The 23,853-nt window shown below is 51.2% G+C and overlaps 1 protein-coding gene across 1 annotated transcript in view; it reads left to right on the top strand.

The window, feature by feature from the left end:
• LOC106817610 (lymphoid enhancer-binding factor 1-like) overlaps positions 1-23,231 on the top strand; it is a 40,812-nt gene extending 17,581 nt beyond the window's left edge. Inside the window, exons 5-8 of the mRNA XM_014822289.1 lie at positions 7,565-7,633; positions 10,508-10,618; positions 15,479-15,563; positions 23,144-23,231. Coding sequence (XP_014677775.1) covers positions 7,565-7,633; positions 10,508-10,618; positions 15,479-15,505 — 207 coding nt within the window. The 3' untranslated portion in view covers positions 15,506-15,563; positions 23,144-23,231. The remainder of the gene's footprint in view (positions 1-7,564; positions 7,634-10,507; positions 10,619-15,478; positions 15,564-23,143) is intronic.
• The last annotated feature ends 622 nt before the right edge of the window (positions 23,232-23,853 follow it).

The following is a 23,853-nucleotide window of genomic DNA, read 5'->3' as shown; positions in this document are numbered from 1 at the left end:
TTCAATGGTAAGTAGTCAGTGTGTTGTTGTGGGCTGCGCGTGCGTGCGTGCGTGCGTGCGTGCGTGTGTGCGTGCGTGCATGTGTGTGTGTGTGTGTGTGGTGGTTGTGTGTGTGTGTTGCGGTTGTGTGCGTGTGTAGTGCGATTGTGTGTGCGCGCGTGTGTTGTGTGTGTGTGTGCTGTTCGGTGTGCGTGTGTGCGTGTGTGTGGGTGTGTGCGTGTTGTGTGTGTGTGGGTCGTGTGCGGTGTGTGGTTGAGGCGTGTTGTAGTGCGTTGGGTGTGTGTGGTGGTGTGTGTGTGTGCTGTGTGTGTGTGTGTTGTGTGTGTGTGTGTGTGTGTGTGTGGTTGACGTGTGTAGTGCGTGTGGGTGTGTGTGTGTTGTGTGTGTGTGTGTGTGGTGTGTGTGTGTGTGTTGTGTGTGTGTGGTGTTGTGCGTGGTGTGTGGCGTGTGTGTGTGCGGCAAGCGCTCTCGTCTCTGTATGTTTACGCGTTATAAATATGTCAGCCTGCCCGACATATTACAATATCACAGCACCACACACCTCTCTCTCTCTTCGCTACGCCACAAACGCACGCACGCACAAACGCACGCACGCACGCACCACACACCCACACACACCACACACACGCACACCACGCACGCACACACACACACACACACACACACACACAAACACACCCCTCCCCCGATTACCCCCTCCCCCCGTGTCGCCTTCTCACGTTACAGATACAACTTGCCATGTTTACACATCTCAGTTACACGCACACGCACGCATGCACGCATGCACGCACGCACACTCATGCATGCATGCGCGTTCTCGCCGCGTTCTCCTCTCTCTCTTTCTCTCACTCTCTCTCTATCTCTATCTCTCTTTCTCTCTCTCTTTCGCTCTCTCTCTCGCTGTCACTCTCTCTCTCTCTCTCTCTCTCTCTCTCTCTCTCTCCTCTCTCTCTCTTTCTCTTTCTCTTTCTCCTCTCTCTCTCTCTCTCTCTCTCTCTCGCTCTCTCCTTCTCGCTCTCTCGCTCTTTCTTTCTTTCGCGCTCTCTTTTTCTCTCTCCCTCCCTCACACACACACAATCTATCTTTCAATTTTTCACTCTCTCTTTATCTTTATCTTTCTATTTCACATACATACATACATACATACATACATACATACATACATACATACATACATACATACATACATACATACATACATACATACATACATACGTACGTACGTACGTAAGTACATACATACATACGTGCATAACGTACATACGTACACGCGCACGTACGAGTACGTACGTATGTATGTACATACATACACTGTACATACACGCACGCGCACGCGCACATACATAACATACATAACATTACATACATACATTACATACATACATTACATACATACAGACTGTGATACATACATACACACGCACCCTAGCATCAACTAGTTAAGCCCGGGTCACAACAGATCGTTCGAAATTTTGTTGTGGTAGACCCATAAAATATTTGTCGTGGCCAGCTCTTGCAACATGCCCGAAATGTATTTCGAGTGGTCACAGGGCTACGACACATTTAAAGATGGTTTGGCGATGGGGACGCGACAGAAAAAAAGATATGTCGTGGTATGTCGGGGTGTGTCGCAAGTCAGTCGTGCGACAGTCGTGAGTTGTCGGGCATTGTCGGGGGGGGGGGCTGTTTTCACGTGAACAGGTCGTGGTGGTTCACTCGTGGGATGCGCGTGCTACAGTCGTGCGACTGTAGCACAACACTCGTGGGACGCTCGCGCGTCCGTCTCCCTATATAAACGACGTAATTATCGCACGACAGTCGCAAGACTGTCGTAGACAGGACTCACGACAACCAGAAGACATAGTAACCACACAAAAATCGTGGAACAAAAAAGGTGCACGTTCAATTTTGCCTCACGCGGCAAGTCGATGCCACGATGCTCAAAATTTAGTAGGACTGTCTGCGACGACCCCGATGACCCACGATTTGCCCAAATTTTCTGTCATGTCGTGGCACAAATGCGTTGTGGGCTCGTTGTGACCGAGGCTTTAGTCTCACACCCACAATACGTTCAGCCGCGCGCAGATATCTCCACACCAGAGGGCAGCACGATGCAGCGTGTGTTCCCCACTGATCTCTATAATATAATATCTCTATTATATTATAGAGATCAGTGGTGTTCCCTTGCCTCCGTTAGCTAGCGGAACGGTTGCTGTATATACATATTACTATTGTGTCCGCGGCCCCCTTTACGTGTGTTAACACTGTCTAAACCCCTCCTGCCCATGGTAGTAATAATTAATAATATATTAATAATATTAATAAACAATAATAATAATCAAAGTGCTGCGGCAAACTGGAAGTCGAGATTGTGTGAGTGTTATGCGTGTTTATTGTGATGTTTATTTGAGCAAACAGGGAATAGTTTGTGTTGCTGGCTTTTGCTTTTGTGTAAGTGTTACTGTGGTAAGCGTTAGAGTCGTGATCAATAATTAATAATAATGATAATGAATAATGAACAATAATAATAATAATATAATAATAAAGTCAGCTTACTGCATCCGTGTGTACCACTAACTACTTGGGTAGCTATAGAGAGGGTTGTGCTCCATATCAGTTATCAGTATCAGCAGTATCAGTGTGTTGTCACATGCACTCTACCCACGCCCCTCCCCTCCCTCCCTCCCTCCACTCCCTCCCTCCCTCCCCCCCTCCGTGCCCTCCCTCCCTCCATTCCTCTCTCCCCGCTCACTCTCTCCCTCCTTCTCTCCATCCCTCCCTCTCTCCCTCCTCCCTCCCTCCTTCCCTCCTCTCTCTCGCCCTCTCCCCATCCTCTCTTCCTCTCTCTCACTCTCCTCTCCCTCGCTTCTCTCCATCCCTCTCTACTATCTCTCTCCCTCGCTCCCTCCTCCATCCTCCTCTGGTATTGCTGATATTTCGCGGTCTGTTAGCGCTGTTATAGCGTGTAGTTAATCTCCTGCTTGTAATATCCCTTCCGTGTGTTTTGGCCGCCACGCCGCCCGTCCGCCCGGCCCGCCTTCTTCTAGCCACGATGCTGCCTACAGCCGCTGCCGCCGCCGCCGGCGTGCTGCTGCTGCTGCCTGCTGGCATCACGCTCGTAGCCCCACCGGCCTCTACGTGCTGATGTCGGCCACCGCCGTCGTCATCTCATCGTCATCGTCCGCTTGTCGCTCCCTCCTCCGCCACGTGAGCTCCCGGCGTGCCGCCGCCTCGCGTGCCATGGTTACCGCAGCGTTTGCCGTGCGCCGCTATTGCTTCGGCTGCCTGCGTTTGCGTCACGTCGCGCGCCAGCAGAGAGAGAGACCAGAATGATGAGAGAGAGAGAAGAGATGAGAGAGAGAGAGAGAGAGAGAAGAGCAGAGAGAGAGAGAGAGAGACGAGAACTTTTTCGTTGATTCACGTTCGATCTCTAATCTCCTTACTAAGCGTTGCCATATAACTACACACTGATATATTATGCTAATTTACAACTAACTAATGGCCTAACTCTCCGACTAACTAATTAAGCAGGCCAGTAAATATAACTACGTAACCAACTAACAAGTAAATACTAACATGCATAGATTTGAGTTCCAGTTTATGTTTAAAATAGTAAAACGTTTTAAAATATTATTGATATTGTTTCAAATTTGCATGTCTATCTGTGAAGCACATGTAACAATTATTATATATGACAAATATATAAACTACAAATAACAATTATAAAATCCAATATACAACAATATAAACAAAAATTATCAGCAATCTGACATCTCATCATATCACAATCTCGTGTCCTCACATCTCATGTCTCATCTCACATCTCATGTCTCACGTCCCGTGTCTAACGGCTTCAATCATTTCTTTCTTTTTTTTTTTTCTCTCTCATGTCTCGACATCTGTGTCTCACATCTCACATCTCATGTCTCACGTCGCGCGTGGTCCTAACGGCTCAACCGATCTCGTGTCTGCACATCTTCATGTCTAACGTCTCATGTCTCACATCTCATGTCTCAGCATCTTCATGTCTGCACATCTCATGTCCACATCTCATGTCTCACATCATGTCTCACGTCCCGTGTCTACGGCTCACATCTCATGTCTCATGTCTCACATCTCATGTCGTCACGTCCCGTGTCTAACGGCTCACGATCCTCATGTCTCAGTCTTCACATTCTCATGTCTCACGTCCCGTGTCTAACGGCCTTCACATCTCATGTCTCATTGTCTCACATCTCATGTCTCACGTCCGCGTGTCTAACGGCTCACATCTCAGTCTCATGTCTCACATCTCATGTCTCACGTCCGCGTGTCTAACTGCTCGACATCTCTGTCTCACGTCACAAGTCTCACATCTCATGTTCTCACATCTCATGTCTCAACATCTCAGTCCCCACGGCTGACATCTCACATCCCATGCCTCTGTGTATCGTCTTCGTGTCTATGAGTCTATGGTCTTATGGTCGTGTCTCATTCTCACAATCCCGTATTCTCATATTCTCATTGTCTCAATGTCTCATATCTCATGTCTCATGATCTCATGCTCTCATATCTCATGTCTCGATATTGATTGTCTTCATATCTCATGTCTCGTGTCTCCACCCTCACGTCTCGTGTCTTGCAGCATCGCGTCGGTCGATGTAACCCGTGGCATCAAACGCGTTCCGCGGCGCGTACCCCGGCTCGCTGTCATGTAAATACTGGAACATTTGCCAAGGTAGGTGGGCCCTGCCGTCTCGCCGACGTGTCCCCACATCCACGGGTGAGTCGGAACGTGCCACGGTTAGGCGGAGTCCTTCACTTAATTCAGGGTTAGGTGGGTGCATTTGTCAGTGTGGTGTGGTTAGGGGGTGTGCCTCTTTCGAGGGTGGGGTTAGTGGTGGTGTCAGTGTGGCGTGGCGAGTTTCATAGAAAAAGTGCGACATGTGGGTTGGATGTCTCGCCGGGGGTGCTGGCAGTTCGTCGCATTCCGCGCGCCGCCATCGATCACAGGCTGCTCGCTTGTATTTGGGAGGTACAGTCCGCCGGGCAATTGCCTGCCCGGGTCACGCGGCGGATGCCGCCGGCACCAACCACCACCCCGGTATCGCCCACGTCCAGCCATTCCGTCACGCCGGACCAAAACAAGAAATCCATCCTCAGGATCACCATAGGTACGATGCGCACATGTATGTATATACTTATATATATATAGATACGGCAGCGGCTACGCGTTCGCGGTCATCCCATTACAAAGCCTCGCGCAGATTCTCAAAATCCACGGCACTATTAGCGCACGCCCTCTTCTAATTCGTCTGATTTTCACCAGATGTACTATTGGCTTCAAAAGGTACAAAAAAACAATTTTTTTGATAAAATGACTTAAGGTTAAGTAATATTATTGTAAAAACGCATTGTTTATTTTTTTTACTGAAAAATATGTTTGGTTATACTAAGAAATATAATATAGCCTGGAGGCTTGGGTGTCGGTAACCGGGCCGCGTAGCCACGGCCTATATTCTTATGTCATCTTATATTATTATATATAATATATCATATATATATATATATATATATATTTATGTATATAATATACACACACACGCATATATAGGCTATATTAATATAGCGAACGATGGTATAATAGATTTGGTTAGAGTTTGAGAGTGAGAAATAATACGAAAATACATTGTTACGATACGGTAATATTGAAAATGTAAGATTTGTACGAAAACGTAATAGCGTAAACGGTATCCGATCCAATACGAAAATGAAAATAGGTGGTGCGATGAGAATCATACAAAACAGACATAAGATAACGATACAATAACAACAAATAACGAAATAACGCCATGCTGAGATCCGCCCCCACACACAGAACCACCCTTCCCTCACCGTCTTCCGTACTTTCGCGCTGACCTTTGACCTCTGCCCCTCGGAACTCGCTGGCCCTCACGAGTCACACGGGGGCAGCCGCGGCGAGCCAGCCAGGTCCCGGCCTAGTTCGTCGCAGCACGCGCCGTGCCGCCGCCCACCACCACCACGCACCACCAGGGGCGGTGGCGGCGGTGGCGGGGGCGCGCCGCATCAGCAGCTGGCCGCCTCAAGAAGAAGAGAACCACATCAAGAAGCCGCTGAAACGCGTTCATGCTTACATGAAGGAGATGCGCCGCGTCCCGTCGCTCGCGATGCACGCTCAAGGAGAGCGCCGCATCAACCAGATCCTCGGACGCCGGGTGATGCCCGGTCGCCGGCGCCACCTAGCGGGAGGAAGGGGGACCACCTAGAGGAGATGGGGGCGTGCAGGGGCGCCACCTACGCCGGCGGTGGGGAGGGACGATGTTTCGGGATGAGGACGGACGATCGAGCGAGGAGTCGATCGCCAGCGCCATTATGTGTAGTGGCGCGTCCGGGGTGGGCCAGTCTTGTGCGCTGTCGTTGCGCCGCGAGCGCCCTTAGGTCGTTGTGCGTACCGTGAAGGTCGGCTTGCTGTCGTGCTCCTTCTCGTGTCTTAGTGCACACTCTGTCTATCCCTCCCATCTCTGTCTCGGTCTGTCACGTCGGCGCAGTCTTCGCAAATTCTTCCTTTTTCTCTCTTTCTCCTCTCTCCTTCTCTCTCTCTCTCTCGTCTATTGCTCTCTGTTTTTTTTTCTCTCTCTTTCTCTCTATCTCGCTTTTTATTTTACTCTCCCTATCTTTTCTCTCTCTATCTATCTTCTCTCTCTGCTTTCTTGCTCGCTCTCTTCTTCTCTCCTATCTCTCTCTCCTCTTCCTGCTCTGTCTCTCTCAGCCACTCGGTTCCTTGTGGCCTCCTCGTTTAAGTTTTTGTGTCGCTCTCTGGCACTTGGTTTTTATTTGCACAATCTTTCACAGTGATCGTCTTGTCTTAACTTCACGACCTCAGTATGTGGCTAGCTGTGCTATACTCCCTCTCTCTCTATCTCTCTCTCTCTCTCTTTGCCTCCATCTCTCTCTCTCTGGCTTTCCCTTGCTTTCTCACTTTTCTCTCTCATCTGCTCCCCTTTCTCCTCCTCTCTCTCTCTCTATCTATCTAGTCTAATCTATATCATATTTCTCTTCTTTCTTCTTACTGTCCTCTCTTCTCTCCTCCGCGCGTGCGGCCGCGCTCTCTGGCTCTCTCCTCTTTTCTCTTTCCTTCTTTCTCTCTTGTGCTCTCTCTAACTCTCTCTTTCTCTCTCTCTCCTCTGCTCTCTCGCTGCTCTTCCTCTCTCTCTCTCTCTCTCTTTCTCTCCTCTCTCTCTTCTCTCTCTGCCTCTCGTCTATATTATATATATATTATATATATATATCGTTTGCTTTCTCACTCACTCTCTCTCTCTCTTTATCTATCTCTCTCCTCTTCTCTCTCTCGCTCTCTCTCTCATTCTCCGCCCTCTCTCTCTTTCTCTCTCTCTCTGGTTCGCTCTCTCTTTCTCCCCCCCCCTCTCTCTCTCTCTCTCTCTCTCCTCCTCCTCTCTCTCTCTCTCTCTCTCTCTCTCTCTCTCTCTCGCTCTCTCTCTCGCTCTCCCTCGGATCCTGGCACACCGGTTTCTCTCTGTTATACACGTGTTTTCTTTGTGTTTAGTGGCATGCCCTGGACAACAGTGAAAAGGCGAAATATTTTGCACTCGCGAGGAGGGAGCGCGAATTGCACATGCAGAAGCTGGCCGGAATGCAGCAGGCTGCAGCGGCTAGTTGCCAGGCTCAAACGTCAGGGGGCGCCGCCGCTGCCGTCGGCCCGCCCCTGCCGCCGCCGCCGCCGCCAGAATCAGTTCAGTAGCCATGTTACAGTGGACTGTCGATTTTCCCGATTGCGACTCAGCGAGCGAAAACAAGCGAACGCGCGCGCACATTTCGGGCACGCAAAATTTATCTCGGGGAGAGCACGACCCCCTCACTGCCCCTCCTGGAGGGGTCCCTCCTTCAAGGGGCGGGGCGGAGGCGGGGATCGTGTGTGCAGGACAGCGAATCCGCAACCCCCTCCCCCCCGCGCGCAGGCGCGCGCGCGTTGCCGCCTCCTCCACGCGCTACAAAATACGTCGCCGCCGCTGCCGCGAGAGGCTAAAGCACTTTTGATTATTATCGCCGCCGCTAGATGGCGCTGGTCTGAATGGCAGTTCGGAACATCGAGAGTGCACTGTATACATCGATTTCTTTACGCGAGAGCTCGATAAAAAAAATATCTTGATATATATATATGAGAAGCGTTCGTTCCTCTCTCTCTCTCTCTCTGTTGCCGACGCTCTCTCTCTCTCTCTCCCTTCCTCCGCAAGAGGAGGAGCAGGAGGAGGAGGATGAGGAGGAAGACGTAGCGTCGGTCGGTCGCTCCCTGTTACTCTTGCGTTTTTCTTTCGTTTTTTTTTAAGAATCGTTAGCTGCATGCAGGCAGGCTGACATTCCTGGAACGGTTCCCGACATTAACACCAGGTGTCTCCGCCGGTCGCGCTCGATAATTAAAAGTGCTTTAGCATGGGTTTCAACATGTAGTTGTGTCTTATTATGATTATTATTAGAGCTAGCTACCCGGGCCTTATTTTTCTCTGTGAGTCTTGTTTACTTTGCTTACTGATCATGCAGCAGGAGCCGGTGGGGGACACTGGCTTCATTTCACATCGCCGCCGCCACCGCCACCGTAGTCGTGCGGTGTATACACACTACTAACGCAACTCCTGCGTGATAGCGGAGGAGTGAGAGAGAGAGAGAGCGAGAGAGAGGAGGGAGAGAACGAGAAAGAGAGAGATAGAGGGAGAGAGCGAGAGAGAGGAGGGAGAGGGAGAGATAGAGGGGGAGAGGAGAGAGAGCGAGAGAGAGAGAGCGAGAGAGAAAGAGAGAGAAAGAGAGAGAGAGAGAGAGAGAGAGAGAGAGAGGAGGGAGAGGGAGAGATAGCAGGAGGGCGCAGGCAGAGAGAGGGCCGCAGAGAGAGGAGATGCGAGAGAGAGAGCAGGAGGGAGAGGGAAGAATAGAGGGGGAGAGGAGAGAGAGTGAGGGAGAGTGAGAGAGGGGGGGGGGAGAAAGAGAGTGAGCGAGAGAGAGACATGCAGACAGAGAGTGAGAGAGAGAGACATGCAGACAGAGAGTGAGAGAGAGAGACATGCAGACAGAGAGTGAGAGAGAGAGAAGACATGCAGACATCAGGAGTGCCAGCCAGAGAGAGACCACATTCAGACAGGAGTGAGAGAGAGAGAGACATTGCAGACAGAGAGGCAGGAGCAGAGACATGCCAGACAGAGAGGGCGAGAGACGAGGACATGCCAGCACAGAGAGTGATCGAGAGAGAGAGAGAGACATTGCAGACAGAGAGTGAGAGAGAGAGACATGCAGACAGAGAGTGAGACAGAGAGAGAGATCATGCAGACAGAAGTGAGCAGACGAGTGACATGTCAGACAGAGAGGAGAGACAGAGACACTGCAGGACAGAGGCTGAGAGAGCAAGAGACATGCAGACGAGCGAGTGAGAGAGGAGATGAGCACATTTTGCCAGACAGAGGGAGAGAGAGAGAGACATGCAGACAGAGAGTGAGAGAGAGAGACATGCAGACAGAGAGTGAGAGAGAGAGAGAGACATGCAGACAGAGAGTGAGAGAGAGAGAGAGACATGCAGACAGAGAGTGAGAGAGAGAGAGAGACATGCAGACATAGAGTGAGAGAGAGAGAGAGACATGCAGACATAGAGTGAGAGAATGAGCAGAGACATGCAGACATTATGAGTAAGAGCAGAGGCAGAGAGACATGCAGACAGAGAGTGAGAGAGAGAGAGACATGCAGACAGAGTGAGAGAGAGAGAGAGACATGCAGACAGAGAGTGAGAGAGAGAGACTCCGTTCCGTCTGCCATCCGTTTATGTTTTCTGCATGACGTATATTAACGCGCTAAGAACTACGTCGTCGTCGTCGTCGTCGTCCCTCCCGTTCGGTCGTCGTCGTCGTCGTCATCGACGTCGCCGCGGGCATGAGAGTGCTTGTATCACGCGTAAACACCTCCCTCCATGGTGAATCGAAGGGTAGGGAGAGGGAGCGAGGGAGAGAGGAAGGGTGGGAGAGAGGGAGGAAGAGAGGGGCTGATTACTTAGCATTAAGTGTCGCTTAGCATAGCCTCCCCCCCAAAGCTGGATAAAAACATCCTGCGATGATGACGATGATGATAATGATGATGATGATGATCGATTGTTGCATGATGATGACGATGATAATGAATGATTGATGAAATGATGGCCGCTGCATGGCGGATTGATGATGATGACGATGTAATTGGATTATGCATGAATGAATCGATGGTGATGAGGATGATGGATGTTGACGCCTAAACGATATACAGTCAGACGTTTCCTTAGCATTCTCATTTCTCCGGCTGTTTGCCCAGTGACTGCATTTGTTAGTTTTGTGGGCCAGACAAGTAATCTGTACCCCCCTTACTAACGTCTCTACTCTCTCTTCTTCTGCTGCGTCTTTCAGCCTGGCACGCGCTAGACCGCCCCGCCGAGCAGTCAAGTACTATCTGGACCTGGCGCGCAAGGAGCGGCCAGCTGCACATGCAGCTCTACCCGGGCTGGAGCGCGCTGAGACAACTACGCTTCAGCAGCTCAAGCGGAACAAAAAAACGCAAAAGCGCAAGACAAAGACTTCAGGGCCGACGCCCTCAGGTAGGCATGTGCTGACTCCACGGGTGGCGGAGGGGGGGTGGGTGGAGGATGAGGCGGAGGGGAGGGGAGAAGGGTGGGGGGAGGTGGAGGAGGATCGTTAGGGGAGAGGACGTGCGGTGGTTGTGGCAGGAGGAGGGGGAGCGTCGAGGGAGGAGGAGGTGGGAGGCAGCGCAGGAGGTGGAGGAGGAGGACGGCCGCGTAGATGGGATGGTGGAGCGAGGGCCGGAGGAGGAGCGAGGAGGAGGAGGAGGGGCTGAGGGAAAGAGAGAGAGGTTGAAGATGAGAATGAGAGCGAGAATGCGGTGAGAGAGATAAGCAGAGAGGGGAAAAGAGGGGCTGAGCCCGACAGAAGAGAAACGCGGGAGAAATGAGGGAGGGGGAAAGCGGTAACCATATAGATAGATAGGGAGGGGTAAAGGGAGGTGAAAGACATAGACAGGGGTGAGATGAGAGAGAATGGAACAGCAGGGACGAGAGAGGAGAGAGAGAGAGATCTGAGAGAGAGAGACGCAGAGAGAGAGAAGCAAGAGGAATTTACGGATGAGAGGCATGATAAAGTCGGACCAGGGAGAGGGGAAGAGAGAGAGAGATGAGATGCAGAGATAAATAGCGCAGCGATAGAGCGAGAAGCAGCAGAGAACGAGAGAGATGCATGACGGTGATATATATATATATTAATATATAATATATATATATATATATATATACATAGGGAGAGAACGACGAGAGAGAGAGAGAGAGGTGCGAAGAGAGATATAGTAGAGGTGGTGTAGAGCATCGCCTGGAACAGCGAGAGCTAGTGCATAAAACAGATACTACAGAAGCGTTAGAAAACAAGAGGACTGGGCAGAGTAATTAGCGGTGATTGTGAGCTGTGTTGTTATGCGTGAGAGAGAGAGAGAGAGAGAGAGAGGACTCATGGCCTTCTATGTCTACTGCTGGCCTTCAGTGCTTCGTTATATATATGATGGTGTTCGCAATGCGTTATTACTGTTAATTATTTAATTAATTAATTAATTAAGTTTATCTACTACTGTTGTAAGAAAGCCACCGTAACCTTATCCCTGCCTCCCACAGTCACGCCTCCTCATTACCAGCCAGCGAAGACAGCATCCCTTGATCATGTTGTCATCGTTGATTTCTATTTTTTCTAGTCAGAATATTTACTTTCCAGCCACTTCCCCGCCACCGTCCCTTGTACCTCTTCCTGCTTCCATGATACAGCCCATCTCCATTCCCCGCTACCGATGCCAACTATTCCTTCTTCCATTTTCCAGCCTCTCCCCGTGCTTACATCTGATCTACTTCACATCCGATCTACTTCCCTGCCATCTATTTTCAGTCACTTCTGCGTCTTTGTCATATTTTTCTTGTAATGTTGGCTTCATAGATATATGTTTATTTCCGCTTTTTCCTTCCCTTTTAGTCTTAGGTTTCCTTTATTGACATCCCGGTGGCTTATGAGTGTATTATGCATGATCATATCAATGTGATATATTCGTAACTGTACCAGTCATGATGATAGTTCCAGTGGGTGTGTGTGTGTGTGTGTGGCTGTGACTGTGCGTGCGTGCCTGCGGTCGCGTGCGCTGCGTGCGTGCCCGTTGCTTTGCGTGCCGTGCACGTGCGTGGTGCGTGTGGTAGGCTTGTGTGGGGGGGGGGCGTGTATAAGGCATACAGGCGTGACCCAAAAAAATGCAACCCATTGTTAATAACTTTTTTGTCACCTTGATGTGAACCCACCACCCCCCCCATTTTCATTTGGTTTAGCTTCATCTTGACATAGTCAGATGCCCAGCTATGAGAATCGCATGCATCGTCCGGTCCGTCCGTACGTACGTGCTGTGCGTTCCGTGCGTCGGTCCGTCCGTCAACAATTGCGGCAAATCTTAACCGCTCCGACGTACGCGTCACGATATATCGGCGCCGACGTTGGGGGAATCGTCAAACGAGTTGGGATGTCGAAGCTGCGGGGCTCAAACGGTCAAGGTCAAGGAGGTGTGTAAAAGAAGGGGGTAACATTCCTCTTAACTTTAGGTTAGGCGAGCGAAATGCCCAGAATTCCGGCACAATCTTAACGGCTCGACCTAGTGCCTCGTGCATAGTCGGTGTATAGCATCATGGTAGGCAAAGCCCATCACTGTGCCGAAATTGGAGGATCACAGTCAAAGCAGTCAACTGGGCACAGGCGAAGCATTTAAGCATTTTTCTGAAGGACATTGGTCTGACGGAGCGATTTGAAAAACTTTTGTTTCAGCGGGAACCTCAGCATTTTTATGCGCTTTATTGAAAGGACCATTGAAATGAACTTTCTGCTGAAAATGCGAGAGTAAGTTTTGATAATCCTTTTGGACCTCAAGAGAAGGGGTTAACATGGATTGTGACTGTTAACAAAGACCTGAACTGCTTTTGCCATTGTGGATGTTGGGCTACAGTTTGCACAGTTCCATTGCAAGGCAAATGTTTGTTGAACAAGGTTTACGCTCCTTAAAATCATTATTATTTTCTAAAGCAGCTCTGTATTAGCAACCTTGAGTAGCACCCTGTAATATCAGACCTGTAAATGAACCCTGGAATGCGCTCGGCAGCTGTGTGTATGCGCAAGAAACAATGGGGGCAGCCCATTCACGCATGCATGGGGGTGAACTCCACTATTCTAATCATAATTATTGGCCTGGCCAACCTGCAATGCAGATATTGTTAACTCCACAGCCTGGAGCGAAATTCTTGCCTGCCTGAATATACTTGGCATCTTCAGAACTCAATGGGAGTGTGACGGTTATCACGCACGAAGGGTGATGCCATCTTTGATTTATTGAGCACTTGCCCGCCCCATCTCGCGGCAACCTGCTTTTGCTATTAGGCCCCTTCCACCCGCCCTCTCCCCCCACTCTCCCCCAACCACCACACTACGCCCGCTGCTCGACGATATCCATGATAACATGTTATAAGCGAAGGTCCATTAAAGTCTTACCCCCCCACAGCTGTATCTTTTGTACTGTACTTACCGGTATAGCCAAAGCCTAGCTATCATAGATTTTAGATCTTTATAGTTAGTATCCTAGATATATGCTCTTAGAGCGCGAACGCGGTGATGGGAGGTGCTCTTCATTCGTTTGCCAGTGAGTATAGCATCAGAACACCTGCCGTCAGGTGAGCGCTGTCGCTCTGCGGCACTTGTTCAGATTTAAAGAGGTGAATAGTTGCCAATCAGATTAGAATCAAGAGTTTTCTAAGATGCCTTGGATTCTTCGACAGAAATCATGGTTCGTGGAAACGTACTTTTTGACCAAATCGTTCAAAACTGTACAAGCACGTTTTAAGAGGGAATTCAATTGTCGCACCTATCCAAACAAAGGACTCATTCTAAGATGGGTACAGAAGTTCAGGGTCCTCACCTGAACCTCAATGCCAAAGGGAATACTGCCACACACTCAGGGAGACAAAAGAGCGCAAGGACAGAGGAGAACATCACCTCAGGCAGGACCTCGGTTGGCCGCAGTCCAAAGAAGTCGTTATGTTGGCGCAGCCAACAATTGGGCATTCCGAGGGAGTTTCTGAGGAGAATTTTGATTCAGGATCTGCATTCGTACCCATACAGGATAGAAATTAAGCATAAGTTGACCCAGATAATTCTCCTCAGAGACTCCCTCGGAATGCCCAATTGTTGACTGCGCCAACGTAACGACTTCTTTGGACTGCGGCCAACCGAGGTCCTGACTGAGGTGATGTTCTCTTCTGTCCTTGCACTCCTTTGTCTCCATGAGTGTATTCCTTTTGGCATTGAGGTTCCTGACAGTCCCGTGCACCCTAAACATCTGTACCCATCTTTGTTTGGATAGGTGCGGCAATTGAATTCCCTCTTGAAACGTGCTTGTACAGTTTTGAACTATTTGGTCGAAAAGTACGTTTCCACGGACCATGATTTCTGTCGAAGAGTCCAAGGCATCTTAAAAACTCTTGATTCTAATCGGATTGGCACCTATTCACCTCTTTAAATATTAAAAGGGTTCACATCAATATCAAAAAAGTTATTAACACTTGTTTGGGTTTCATTTTGTTTGGGTCACCCCGTATATATATTATAGTGTAATATCAGGAGTGAATAAAAATAAATTGTTTTTTTAGTCCTATTTTTTTAGTCCTATTTATCCGATGGCTGGGGAACGAAACGAGTGGGGACAAGAGGAAGGATGGATGATACAGGACTGATTATATATATATATATATATATATATATATATATATATATAAGGGAATAAAGTTGACAAATAGAGCTAGGGCCTCTCCAAAGCTGTGCAGAGAGGTAGAGTAAGGGTGGGTCAATGATGTAGCAAGGGTGGGCCAAAGATCGTGGTAGGGGTGGGTCGACGATTTAACAAAGGTGAGGCAAACCTGTACATCTTAGCAAGTGTATGCCAAAGATGTAGCAAGAGACAGTTAAACACATACCATTGATGAACCAAATATATACTATGAGTGAGCAAAAGATATACCATGGCTGACCAAAGATATACCATGAGTTAGCCATGGTATATAGTGACTGAGCAAAAGATATACCATGGCTGACCAAAGATATACCATGGCTGACCAAAGATATACCATGAGTTAGCCAAAGTTATCAGTGGGGTGGGTGGGGTCATGCTAATAGCAGGGATGGAGTTACGACCGTGCTAGCAACACGGAGCGTGGTCATCGCCTGGACGGCGATGACAAAAAATCGCTGAGCTCGTTTCGTTCCCTGGCGCCATCTAGCATAGCGTTTTCGTTTGACGATGAGCATTCGAAGAGAGATATATCGTTTGGTGCGCGCGAGCGCGTGAGCGCCACCTGGTGATTAACTGGCAGGTAAATTTGCAGATGTCGTTGCAGGAGAGGAGAATCTAAAGAAGTGCCGAGCGCGCTACGGCCTCGATCAGCAGGCCCAGTGGTGCAAACCCTGCCAGTGAGTACACACACCTACACCTACACAGCATCCTCCTCCTCATCCTCATCCTCGTTAACTAACACCAGCAGCAGCAGCATCCAACGTCGTCGTCGCCGCGCCGCCGCGGCTGCCGTGCGCGCCAGAGGGCGCCGCCGTGCGGGCGGAGGCGGCGCGGCGCAGGGACGCGTCTCAACACTAATCACGCTAGTTCGTTTTTCTGTCACCAGGTGGACGGGCGGCGGCACACGGCGGCGGCGGCGGCGGCGATGGGGGAGTTAGTGCGTCTGCCTGCGTGTGTGTGTGTGTGTTCTTAGTGCGCGCAGGTGTGTGTGCGGCGGGGGCGCGTGCGTGTGTGTGTGTACGTCTGCGTTCGAGCGTCGCGCGTCGGCTGGCGTGGCGTACCCTCCCCCCGGGGGCGGGAACGGAGCCCGGCGGGGATGGCGGGAACAAGGCTTGGGGCATGGTAGGAATGAGGCCCAACGGGGATGGTGGGAATGATACAAGATCCAGTAGAGACAAGATGAGGAACAAGAGCCTATTCATGAAGATGAGAATTAGTGTCAGCAGTGATCAGAGTGGTGAGAACGAGGCCCGGCATGGGGTGGAGGGAACCAGGAGGCCCACCAAGTGTCACCCACCGGTCGACAGGAGAAGGGCTCCGACAGGGATGGGTCGTAGTCTAGCAGGGGTGGTAAATCCCTCTAGGGTGGTAGTCCGTGCCGGGACCGATGCCCGGGGGAGGCAGGAATCCTCCACCGCGGAGGAAGCCCTCCCCCCAGGGCGGGAGGAGGGACCGTCACGCCAGCGGACGCGCGTCGCGATATGCACACGCCCCCTCCCTCTCCCCCTACTAACACCAGGTGAACGCGTCTCGTCAGCAAATAATAGAAAGTGCATTTGTTCTAGAGGCCAACAATCCGAAAAAGTGTCGAGCACGGTACGGGCTAGATCAGCAAAACCACTGGTGCAAGCCGTGTCGGTTAGTATAGATGGCAGCACGGGTCCGGTTACCACGGTAACGGGCATTGTTTACATTGTGGCTGCGTTTTCTGGAACCTGCCTGATTGCCGATTGATTGATTGGTTCGATGTGTAATTTCTTGGCATGGCAACAATGTACGACAATGTGGCAGCAGGGACGGTCTCTCCCCGATGTGGCGCTGACCCCCCGACGACCCCATTTACGACCCCACCCCTCGACGTTCTTTTGTTTTGCATCGCCGCTCTCTGCTTTCTCTTTGGTTTTTTTGCGCGCCGTGGAATCTGTTTGTCGTTGCCGTGGCGACGGCGCGGACAAATCCCGTCCTTTTCTGTCGTTCGTTTCTTGGTCGTCTTATTTTCGTATCTGCGGCGACGTGGCGATTTAATATTGCCACCCCCACCCTCCCGGTTGGCTGCGCTCGCCGGACGCTAGGTGGCGCTACGTGGCGAGCATAGCACGTGTTCGTTTCCCCCCTCTCACCTCTCCAGAGCCCCTCTACTTTTTCGAGTGGTGGGGAGGCGGGGAGCGTCTTTTCATTTTCGCGGTAGACTTTACAACGTTCCGAACTTACAAAGTTATGACTCTGTGACCCCTGACCCCAGCGTGAGAGTCGACCCGATTTGTCATCACAGCGAGTGCGTGCGCTGCCCAATCTATCGATGTGCGAATTCTTGCATTCACACCCCCAATCGTAGCAGAACTCCGACGTCGCAAGTGACCGCTTGGCCACTTGGAAACGTGCCAGCCATATGGTGAGGTCAGAGTTTGAGCAGCGACCCTCATGTCGTCGGGGCAAGAGAGACGTCCGAACTAGAGGGAGAGAAGCGAAGTCGAGATAATGTGAAGTCGCGGGCCACCCTTGACCACTGGACTGCGTGCACCCACAACCCCCGGCGCCCCACCCCCAGCGCCCCCTTTCCGGCGCCCCCATACCGGCGCCCTATCCCCCGGCGCCTCCTTTCCCGGCGCCCCCACCCCCGGCACCCCCACCCCTGACGACCCCTCCCCCACTCACACTCGAGCGTCCCTGCTGTGGCCGGTGCCTGCCAGCTGTTTCGTGGCACTTGCATGGCCGACCGATCTTCTTCTTTTTTTCGATTTTTTACGTCTCGACCCTTCCCTGCTCGCTCGCTTTGGTTTTTCGATTTTCGGTTGTTAGGGCGAAGCGAATTTCTCGCTTCGGATTTCGTGCTTTGCGTGATGCCGTGGCGTGTCGTGAAGCGCAACACAGTTGTCACGTCATGCAGCGAGGCTGTGGCTGTCATGATGTACCTGATATAGCATGGCATGTCGTGCTGTGTTGCGCACGGCTGTCACGATGTACCTGATATGACATGACGTGTCGTGCTGTGACACGCACGTGACACGATGTATCTGATATGGTATGGCGTGTCATGCTGTATTTTTCTGCTGTCAAGGTGCACCTGATATAGCATGGCATGTCGTGCTGTGTCGCGCACGGCTGTCACGGTGCACCTGATATAGCATGGCATGTCGTGCTGTGTCGCGCACGGCTGTCACGGTGCACCTGATATAGCATGGCATGTTCGTGCGGGTGTCGCGCACGCGCTGTCACGATGTACCCTGAATAGCATGGCGGTGCACCGTGACAGCCGTGCGCGACACAGCACGACATGCCATGCTATATCAGGTGCACCGTGACAGCCCCCTGATATAGCATGGCATGTCGTGCTGTGTCGCGCACTGCTGTCACACGATGTACCTGATATAGCATGGCCCGGTTCGATGCTGATCGGTGTTGTTCGTCGATTTTTTTTGCACCTCCGCTTGTCCGGCGAGCCCGTAGATGGTGCCACCTGCCATCGTTGCCGGAGCCCGCCCGCATGGCGATGCATGATGCACTGTGTTCTCACTAATCCGTGCTAGGGGCCCCGCGCGCGCGGGCACCGCCCGGCGACATGTGCTGGAATTTAGCGCGTGGGGGTGGAAGCCACGTTTGGAACGTGGTTGCTGCGGTTACGGCGCGCGGGCTCCCTGGCACGTCGTCTCTCTATGTGTCGATCGGACTGTCGTTTGTTTTCGTGTCACGTGACCAGGGGGAGAGAGGGATAAGAGAGTAATACAGCGTGCGTGCGTGCGTGCGTGCGTGCGTGCGTGACGTCACGACTCGTGTGGGAGCGTGCGTGAGAGAAAGCAGACGATGTTAGTTAATACGCGCAGAAATCGCGAGTTTGCCGGAGTCGGCGTAGAGTTAATATTTAACTACGAACTTTAAACTTTATAAATTTAACTCTATTTTGTTGCACGTCTTTTTGCGCGCGACACTTACTTACTTCTGTGTGTAAAGTATTGAACAGATTTTTCGATTTTAAGAGGTAGTGCTTGATCTTGATCTTGATCTTGCGTAATTCTCAATTCATTAATTAACTAACTAACTAACTAATTAATTAGTATTCGTTAATCATCGATAGAAGTTCGATCCGTAAGTGTGTCTTTTTCTAATCGGTGTCGTTGCTGTTTTTCGGCGTCAGGGGGCAGCACAGGTAACAATGTCCTGACGCCGCTAAACACTAACCTATATATATATCTATGTGTGCGTGTCCGTGTCTGTGGTGTGTGCGTGTGTCTACGTGTGTATGTATGTATGTATGTATGTATGTATGTATGTATAGTGCGCTGGCTTCCGTTGGTGTGGGTGGGGGAGGGAGGCAAGCGTGCGGCTGGGGAGGGGAGGGGAGGGGATTGCAACCTCTATATAGAGGGTGCTGCGTTACTTGCACTGGTTGACAGAGACGTGTAGGCTGTAGCAGCAGTACTAACACATCCACGCGTGGCATATTGATGTAACATGGTAGATCCCCCCCTCATCATGGCATTCCCCCCCTGCAATGAGCATGGGCAATAAAGGTTGAAATCCATGACCCTCTCAATCAGTGTCATGGTAGACGCGCGCACGCCCATGCGCAATATGAAGGGGCCACGTTCGCCACGGGGGGGGGGATATCTACCATGGTACGCATACTGCCATGTAATTCCTGCGTGTTCCATTGTCGCGATGAAAGTTGGGGATCGTGTCGCGTCGCGTCGTGTCGTGTCGTTCATCGTTGGGAGAAAGACGATGTACCCGCGCTCCGCAACTATAACGTTAGTTACATGTCGCCATTACATGTTAACATTACATGTCATTGTTACATGTTAACGTTACATGTCACTGTTACATGTCGCCGTTACATGTTAACGTTACATGTTAACAAGAGCGCATTAACCCCAGAGGGTACAGCGCTGATATAGGAAAACCATGGTGTCGTTTCAGCAAAATTAATAAAGTTTACCTTCCTTATTTTGATACTTCTCTACCGGAATATTATGCAGGAGTCATAGCTAGCCAATATAAGATCAACCGCTTCTCTCTACGATGTTCCTATGCCGAGATATAGAGCGATAAAAATCGAGTACTTTTAGGTAATCCTAGCGCCATATCACCGAGTAACACGCCTGTCCCGCGTTTAGTGACTGCTAATGTTGCTTCGACAAAGCTCGTATGTTTCCGTCGTTTATTGATAAATGAGATGAATCATATATAGCCGAATAAAACTCGTCACTGTGATCCTGCTTCTCTTGTCTTAAACGCGTTGTAATATAATTTACTTGCTCCTGCGATAGTGTTGCTGATTTAACATTCCTTTTCCTTCTACTATCTCGTCCCACATTTCCAGTCGCAGCCATGACTCAAACTATAACGTTTACTACAGCTAGACTGGTACCCGACCATTCTCACACCCCCCCGCCCTATATCGAGCGGGGGGGGGGTGAGAAGGGACGGGTACCAGTCTATTACTACAGCTAGCGTAAAGGACGGCCCGACAATGGCCCCTCACCATGGCGATCCGACTCTTACGCTAGCTGTAGTAAACTCTGTAGTAATGACGTAACGAGTCAGCGCTCCAAGCGGCGACCGGAAGCAACATTAGCAGTCACTAAACGCGGGACAGGCGTGTTACTCAGTGATATAGCGCTAAGATTCCCTAGAAGTACTCGATTTTTATTGCTTGATATCTCGGCATAGGAACATCGTAGAGACAAGCGGTTGATCTTATATTGGCTAGCTATGACTCCTGCATAATATTCCGGTAGAGAAGTATCAAAATAAGGTAGGTAAACTTTATTAATTTTGCTGAAACGACACCATGGTTTTACTATTTCACCTATATATATTCCTATTTATATACATGTTAACATTACATGTCACCATTACATGTCACTGTTACATGTCACTGTTACATGTCGCTGCGAGACCAGAGCCAAGAGAGTGACTTACGTGCACGCATGCACATACGCACTCCCTCACACGCACGCACTCACTCACATGTACCTACGCACGCGCACGCACTCACTCACATGTACCTACGCACACGCACACGCACGCACTCGCATGCACACACACGCTCGCACTCACTCACATATACCTACGCACGCGCAAGCACTTGCATTCACACACGCACGCACTCACTCGCATGTACCTACGCATGCACACACGCAGTGTGTGCATGCGAGTGCTTGCGCGTGCGTAGGTACATGTGAGTGAGTGCGAACGCTCGCACTCACTCACATGTACCTACGCACGCGCAAGCACTCGCATGCACACACGCTCGCACTCACTCACATGTACCTATGCACGCGCATGCACTCGCATGCGCGCATGCACTCACATGTACCTACGCACGCGCAAGCACTCGCATGCACATACGCACGCATGCACTCACATGTACCTACGCACGCGCAAGCACTCGCATTCACACACGCACGCACTCACTCGCATGTACCTACGCATGCGCATGCACTCGCATGCACACACGCACGCACTCACTCACATGTACCTACGCACGCGCAAGCACTCGCATGCACACACACGCTCGCACTCACTCACATGTACCTACGCACGCGCAAGCACTCGCATGCACACACGCTCGCACTCACTCACATGTACCTACGCACGCGCAAGCACTCGCATGCACACACGCTCGCACTCACTCACATGTACCTACGCACGCGCAAGCACTCGCATGCACATACGCACGCATGCACTCACATGTACCTACGCACTCGCATGCACATACGCACGAACTCACTCGCATGTACCTACGCATGCGCATGCACTTGCATGCACACACGCATGCACTCACTCACATGTACCTACGCACGCGCAAGCACTCGCATGCACATACGCACGCATGCACTCACACACACAATGCTCTCATCATTTACTGCATGTGTGCAGTATCCGGTGGGGGAGCATGTACAGAGTAACAGAAGCAGCCACCTGACATCCCACACACACACATATAGCACGAAAGTACTGCCACGCCGCTCTGCCCGTTGCCACGGATATGCGTGCGGGCATCGCCTCTCCCCCAACAGCGACCCGCGCGTTCAACTCGGCATGGATTCGCGACCCGGCCAAACCGACATTGCAGTGCCCTCTATTCCTACTCGCACTCTGTTCAGTGACCATCTTTGTTCGATCCTCGCCATGCACTTTCTGTTTGCGCTCTGAGTGGCAGCCATGTTTGTTCCCCTTTGCGGCTGCCATGTTTGTTCCCCCTCGCGACGCCCCTCTATCGCGAGCATGGCAGCCATGTTTGTTCCCCCTCGCGACGCCCTTCTATCGCACGCGTGACAGCCATGTTTGTTCCCCTTCGCGACGCCCCTCTATCTCACGTGCAGCGGCCATGTTTGTTCCCCCTCGCGACGCCCCTCTATCGTGCGCGTGACAGCCATGTTTGTTTCCCCTCGCGACGCCCCTCTATCTCTGTCTGCTCTCTGACATGCGTCTAAACAGAGGAATTGCTCCGACCTGTGATTGGAGGATAAAAATAGACCCTGCCCACTTTTCCATTTTTGGAGGATAAAAGTAGAATTCGTGACATTTCGTTTCACCGGTCATAGCCGCGCATGCATATTTGCTAATTAATTAGACTAATCGCGCTTCAATAGACTCAAAATTTACAGAGATTAAGGCTAAGACTTGTGTCTATAATAGCTAGAATTTATAGAAATGTAACTCAAATCGTTCGCTCCATATGATAGTTAGTACACGTTCCTACCGGTCATAGCATAGCGTATGCGGCGGGAGTGGGCGGGGTCTATTTTTATCCTCCAATCACAGGTCGGAGCAATTTCTCTGTTTAGACGCATGGGTAATGCTATCCCACGGGCGTGGAGGGAGGTGATCGCAATGTGGCAGCACTAGTGTTGGGATAGTGTTAGGATTAGGGTTAGGGTTAGGATTAGGGTTAGGGTTAGGGTTTTTGCATCATGATATCCGTCCCCACACCATAGATTAATTTTTGTGGATCACAATGCCTATATATAGCGCGGCGACACATATATATTTAGTGTGAGTGTTAGTGTTGGCGGTGTTGGAGTGAGGGTTACCGTTAGGTTTACGTTTTGAACGTCATCGTCAACGTTATCACGTGACCTCCCTCCACGCCCGTGGGATAGCAACACCCTTAGACGCATGTGCTCTCTGCATGGCAGCCATGTTTGTTCCCCCCTCGCGACGCCCCTCCACCTTTCGCGCGGCAGCCATCTTTGCCCCGCCGTCAGCCACGCTCATGCATCATCGCGCCGTTCGCTTGTCTCTTTCTCCGCAGGAGGAAGAAAAAGTGCATCCGCTACACGGGCGGTGATGACAGCTCCGAGGACGCGTCGATTCAGAATGGCGAGGACGACATCGAAGACTTCGGCGACTGCAGCGTGCGTTCGCAGGACACGATGATGACGTCACCTGACTCGCAGACCACCGACAACGACTGCTGCGGCGCAGCCGCCGCCGCCGCATCCGCTGCCGCCGCCGCCGCCGCCGCGGAACTCTTGCGCGTCGACGCGACGTCCACCTCGACCGGCGCCTCCACCGTCGCCGCAACAGAGAAGGTCGATCCTCCTCTGCTGGCGGCAGCGACGACGGAGAGGAAGGTCGTCGGCACGGAGACGACGACGTCATCGTCGCCGTTGTCGCCGCACTCGTCCAGCCTGACGTCGCAGGAAGCGATGATCACTTCGTCGACGCAGATGACGCCGCCCGTGTCCGTGTCCGTGTCCGCGTCGGCCACGTGATCGCGGCCCCCCCCCCCGGGTTGCGGCGACGCCCGCCGGGGGTCGCCGCCCTGCCCGCCATGCGCGTGCGCGTGGGAAATGTAAGGGATGTGTAAATAGTGCGCGACCTCGTCGTGTGTATATGTGCGAAGATAGATAGAGAGAGAGAGAGAAAGAGAGAGAGTGAGAGAGAGAGAGAGAGAAAGAGAGAGAGTGAGAGAAAACAACAGAGAGAGAGAGAGAGAGAGTGAGAGAAAACAACAGAGAG

Source organism: Priapulus caudatus, unplaced genomic scaffold (genome assembly GCF_000485595.1).
Source record: "Priapulus caudatus unplaced genomic scaffold, Priapulus_caudatus-5.0.1 Scaffold1792, whole genome shotgun sequence".
NCBI lineage: Eukaryota > Metazoa > Priapulida > Priapulimorpha > Priapulimorphida > Priapulidae > Priapulus > Priapulus caudatus.
The sequence above is the reverse complement of the archived record's forward strand: the minus strand, read 5'-3'. Positions and strand labels throughout refer to the sequence as shown.